This window comes from Alligator sinensis, unplaced genomic scaffold (assembly GCF_000455745.1).
Source record: "Alligator sinensis unplaced genomic scaffold, ASM45574v1 scaffold48_1, whole genome shotgun sequence".
NCBI lineage: Eukaryota > Metazoa > Chordata > Crocodylia > Alligatoridae > Alligator > Alligator sinensis.
The window spans coordinates 1,070,426-1,076,330 of record NW_005842541.1 but is presented as its reverse complement, the minus strand read 5'-3'; the positions used below and the strand labels follow the sequence as shown (position 1 = coordinate 1,076,330).

General features: G+C 39.7%; 1 protein-coding gene across 1 annotated transcript in view; it reads left to right on the top strand.

The window, feature by feature from the left end:
* SUCO (SUN domain containing ossification factor) overlaps window positions 1–5,905 on the top strand; it is a 27,579-nt gene that overhangs the window by 16,422 nt on the left and 5,252 nt on the right. Inside the window, 5 exon segments of the mRNA XM_025213607.1 lie at window positions 1–269; window positions 1,338–1,425; window positions 3,866–3,970; window positions 4,663–4,817; window positions 5,315–5,406. The exon segment at window positions 1–269 is cut by the window's left edge and continues 11 nt beyond it. Of these exon segments, the coding sequence (XP_025069392.1) occupies window positions 1–269; window positions 1,338–1,425; window positions 3,866–3,970; window positions 4,663–4,817; window positions 5,315–5,406 (709 nt within the window).

The window sequence follows — 5,905 nt, the reverse complement described above, 5'->3', positions numbered from 1 at the left end:
GAATCTTCTGTTACAGCAGAAATAAAAGAGGATGAGCAGACACCTGAGGAAGCTTTCCTAGCAATTCCTGTTTCTGGTGGACAGCAGAGAGCAGCAACAGACTTCTATGCTGAATTGCAGAATTCTACAGATCTAGGTTATGCTAACGGAAATCTTGTTCATGGATCTAATCAAAAGGAGTCTGTATTCATGCGGCTTAATAATCGTATTAAAGCCCTGGAAGTAAATATGTCTCTCAGCAGCCGCTATTTAGAAGAACTTAGTCAAAGGTAGGCCCCCAATGGTTAGGAAAATCTGTGTGTAGATAGATAGTCTAACATTACACAGCCAGTTGTTGTATACAGAGTCTTATAAAAACTTCTGTACAAGTTTACACCAATGCCTGTAAACTTATGAGTTCAGTAACTACTTAGCAGTGTAAATATTTACACAAAACTGATAATAACATACTTTAAAAGCTGTCCAAAGTTTGGATGTTATATAAATTTCTTTGGCATTCTTCAGCAGAATATAAATGTAATAACATCATGAAGTATAAAAGTGCCCCATTTTAAGGTGGTGGTTATTGCCAGGATGTGCTCTTTATAATCCTCTAATCCATAATCCTTTCAAACGGACTGTGATCCCTCTGCCATGTAATTGATGCAGCAGGATCCAAGTGCATGGCAACTTTTCCATTTACTGAACTGCCACAACTTTATAGAAATCTTTTTAGTATTTATTCTCACTTGTTAATGAAATTTAGTTCTCTGGTATATGCATTTTAAAAAGGAATGATGTGGGAGGGATATGGTCTTCAGATAATAGTGGCAATTAAGGCCTCTGCATCTGTAATACTAGTAAGTATTTAGCTAATGTATTGTTGGAAAAGTAAAGTACAGGTCTGGTTTTGCTTTATATTGACTTTTGGAAATCAGTTTTAAGAAAAGGCTCGCCTGCTTGTCTGTCTCGGCATCCAGAAGTTTGGGGGATATTCACAAATCCAAGTAGCTACTGTAACCAGGGTCTGCTGATCCAGATCTTTTTGCTTAGTTGAATTAAATGTCTGCCTACAAGTTTTGTTGATGACAATCAGTAGGATCACCATCATCATTGTTAACAGTGGGATGGGTATTGGGAAAAGGTCTTAAGATCCTATTTTTAATTTAGATCTTGAAGGTACACATAAAGTAGGAAATCCTTTTTTTTTTTTTTTTTTTTTTTTTTTTTCTTTTTTAAATTTCTCAACAACAACAAAAAAAAGCTAAAGAGAAAGTTAATACTAGATGAATTGAGGGTGCTGTGGAAACATGTTCAAAATATTATTGACCTTTACAATGGGACCCAACTTTTTGTAGGTACCGAAAGCAAATGGAAGAAATGCAGAAGGCTTTCAATAAAACCATAATAAAACTTCAGAACACTTCACGAATAGCAGAAGAGCAGGTATGTTTTCTGTGTGTGTGTGTGTGTGTAAACGTTTCTGTTCTCAGAAAAATAAGCAACTTTATAATGAATATTATTGTTAACACTGTTTTAGGTAATTAAGACCAGGATTTGCATAATGTTGAAATAAAAATGCAAAAGCTGCACAACAAGCGTAGCCTCTGTATTTAAAGTAGTCCTATTCTCAGCTAACCCTTTTTTAGACTTCTGTAGCAAAATCTAGGTGATAAATGTGTCTAAAAGCTAATCGGAAACGGATCCTTCTCTCCCTCCAAGCCATAAGTGTAGTTTTCAAAAGGGCCAAAGCATGACTTTTACACACTTGAGAAGCGAAGTGCTTAGGTTCACTTTGAAAATAGACTTGTGGAGCTCAATTTAAGTATTTTTATATTGTGTACTGGCTGTCTGTGTAGATCCATATATGCCCACCTTGTTTTCAGACCTTTTAGAAAAAATAGATGCTATGATTTATAAATGGATTTGAGGGGTCAGGAACCACATGTAGTTAGCAAAGGTTGCCTGTTTCTGCTGTAACTTGCATTGTCATTTTCTAAAGTTATTTAGACCTGGTCTTGGTCTGAAAATGGCATTGTAGGAAAAAATTAGGATGAAAACCTGTTAAGAGCAAACCCTAAACTCATTTTAGTAGTTGTCCATATGCACATTCCTGTGTATTTGAGCTCAGACCTCTTGGCCTGCAGTACCCCCATGGTGCATGTACACCTTCAGACTTGTGCATTGCACCAAGGGTGCAAGTACACTACCTCTTGGCTTGTGGCTGGTTTCGACTGAGTTAAGACAGTAAGAAAGAAATAGACCAGGAAGTTAAGCGATTCATTTTCTCGCTGAATTAGTAGTAACTTGGTGAACCCATTTGTAATTTGTCTTTTTTTTCTTTTTCAAAACTTCTTCTGAATCTCATGGCTGCCTCAGTCACTTGGTTTTCAGTGTGGACAGTAGGGCTGTACAAGCTTACTGTGGCCATTGGGCAGGAAGTCCCATCCTTTTACCTGTTGGGCTTGGGAAGCAGCTGTGAGCAGTGCAGCCTCCCCACCTGCTCTGTGCACCCCAGCCTAGACAGGCAGCACTGAGCTTCCCACTGCCCGGAGCCACCCAGCTGCTATGAGGGGAGGGGTTCAGGGGCTTCAAGTGCCTGCCAGCTGTGGCTGTTGATGGTCAGACCATGCACAGCCCAGCAGAATGGGTAGCGGGAACTGGCCTTGGGCTACCACACTGCAGCTACCAAGCTGTGCCCTGTTTCAGCTGCCCAGCCCTGCCAGGGCATGTCTGGGGCCTGGGAGCACAGGTACCAGATGTGGGATGCACTTAACCGGAGCATGAGGGTAGGCGCAGTTTCAACTGAGAGTCAGCGGGAGGGCTGAGCACCAGCCTGCTGCCCCTATAGGCACTGCAGCCCAAATCTGGCCCAGGCATTCAGAGCAGCAAGCCAGTCTGGGAGGCACCACAACTGCCAGGTGCTCCAGAGCTGCAGCAAGGCAGCAACTCTGTGCCTGGCTCCACTGCACCCAGTGTCCCTGCTTACCCCTGCATCCTAGGATACCGGGGGACTTCAACTTGGGCAGAATAGCTGTGGGAATTGGCCATATGGTAATGGAGTAGGAAAAAATTAGGTGGATTGCAGATAATCATGTCCTGGAGTGGCATAACTTTAAGGTAGATAATGAGCACTTTAAACCACTTAAGCTGTTAATGTGTAGCCAATTCAGGGGTTAGGAACTCCAGAAGCTGCCTAAAATTACTGTGTAACAAGGCCCTTGGTGATGTAATATTTATAGCACCCTGCTCCGTTTGAAATTGACCCCAAAGAAGTGTTTAACAAGCATTGGATTGAAAGCAGAGCAGGGTGGCACCTTAAGGACCAACTCTTTCAGAAAGGGTAGAAGCTTTCATAGACAGCAGCCTATTTCATTAGAGGCTAAGCAACAGATTGTCAGACTCATGGCAATTCAATTGCTGTTGTTGAAACACAAAAGCTAGATCCCCTCTTTATCATGCAGGACAGTGGGTTAGATTTTTATTCTTGTACTTCACAGATAAAATGACACAGATAGAAACCATCATAGTGAAATGCATTTTCTGTAAGATAGCTTTTTTGGATAAAGCCAATACTTGATCTGCTGCAGATTTCAGCAGTGTTCATTTAAAAACTTGGCACGATCAAAATCCAATGGTACATGCTGCTTAAACTTTAAAGATTTTTGCAGAAAATCTTTCTGTTTTATAGAATCCAGATCCAATTATTTATGGTAAATATTTTCTTTGTATCTAATTGGGATATAAACAAAGCTTTCTTAACTCTGGCTCTACAGACTCTAATGTACTAGATTAGGTGGAATGTATTCTGATAAATCTAACAGCACATGGTGATAGAATTCTGCAAATTTAAAATTAACTTATCCCCATTTTGTTTTAAACACAGGATCAGCGGCAAACAGAAGCCATCCAAGTGCTACAGACGCAGCTCAACAACATGACTCGGATAGTTTCCAATTTGTCAACAACTGTAGCTGAACTAAAACGTGAGGTAATTATAACATCTCAGTGTTGCACAAGAAGCTGGGCATGGAAAACTTGTCTACAAATATTTCCTGGTTCTGTTGTGGCCAAGGATCTTCCTGAAATGCAGTTGCATCTGCATAGAGATGCAAATAATGTTATTTTCAGGCCCTTGGCAGTTAGTCAAAGCAGAGTAGTAGACTAGTATGGGAAGCGGTTTTGGATAACTGCTGAAGTATAGGGTCAGTAGCGCAGAACAAATTTAATAACGCTAGACTGCTATCATAGTTGGATTTGCCTACCTCCTGGAGGTCAGGACTTTTGGTTGAGTAAGGTGAAAAAGTTAGTTCCCGGTGCCTCTGTGCAATTAAAATGAGACTAGGTATCTGATACTTAAGTCTTCGGTAATTGTCAAGACTTCAAAAATGTCAGGTCTGCTGGGTAAGTTATCAAATGTAATAGGGAAGTGAATTTACAGTGTGGCAAATGCCAGGATTTGACCTATTGGCTGTACAGTAAACACTCAGTTTAAAAAAAAAAAAAAAAAAAGGGAAAAGTGTTGGATATAGAAATGGAAAAAGAATCCCCAGAATACACCAAAAACTAATCATGGTCTTAAGTTTTTAAAAGAAGTTGAACAACTGTTTAGTTTAACTATTATGCAGCAAACAAAGTACATTACTAGTCTTTTAACTTAAAAAAATATTTTTTTTTCTTCAGGTTTCTGATCGACAGAGCTATCTGGTGATTGCTTTGGTTCTGTGTCTCATCCTGGTTTTGATCCTCTGTATGCAGCGTTGCAGAAATGCATCTCAGTTCAGTGAAGATTACCACTCAAAAATTCCCCAAAGTAATAATTACCCTAGCCCCAAAAGGTAATCCTCTATTAAAATGTATCAATTTTTGCAGGCTTTATATGCACTCTTTATCTAGAAATTAGGAGCAAATGAGGGACTCCATCCAGTTGGGAGGACATCATGTTTGTCCATTTCACTTGTACTAATTCTTTTCTGCAAGTTCAGAAGCTTAGCTTATGAAATGCGAGAGAGAGACTTCTACAGAAGAATCCTGTAACTGTGGGAATTAGATTTCCTTTTAAGATTTGAGTAATGCCTTGTTCTTGGAAGGGTTTATGGGCACTAGTGAAGACACTGCTCCAAATTCTGGATGTGAGGAGAACACTTCATGTTGCTCTTCAGGTGTCCCATGGCCATTTTTTTGAAGGAGCACCACCAATAAGGTCCAGAATAATTTCTGAGATGCCTGGCCACGGGAAAATCTGACTGCAGTACAAAGCACAAAGGGCATTAATAGAGACATGAATCAGATCATTTGTTAAATTGTAATTCATTGTGGATTTTGTTACTTACAGATGCTTTTCCTCCTATGATGATATGAATCTGAAAAGAAGAACTTCTCTTCCACTTGTCAGATCCCAGTCTTTTCAACTAACTGGCAAAGAAGGTACCATTTATGTACAATTAATTCTTTGCATTTTGTTAAATGTGTAAAATATGATTTCTGTATATGTATATTTATTAATGTCGTCTTTTAAACCAGTTTTCAGAAGAGGAATCCAGCAACACTGTACTTTGTTTCCGCTAATGAAGTGCATCATGGGGTACATTAGAAAACAATAAATTGCAGTAATTCAATGAGTTATAAAAGAGGATGGTGATTTAACTATTGTGTCCACAGTGGACAGGATAAAGTAACTGGTCATGTCTACACGAGACGTTTACTGCGTAGTAGATTTAATTAGCTGCACAGTACACGTCATACATCTACATGTGCACCCCTATTAGACTGGAGTAAACTAACTCCACAGGAGGATAGTACCTGGTTCAGGCAGTTGCAGTCCTGTGCACACATGAAGATGCTGTGCCTGGGAGCAGCTGACTCGAGCATAAACTGCACTGGAGTTTATTGCTACATGCTAATTGCACATGTAGATACACCTACT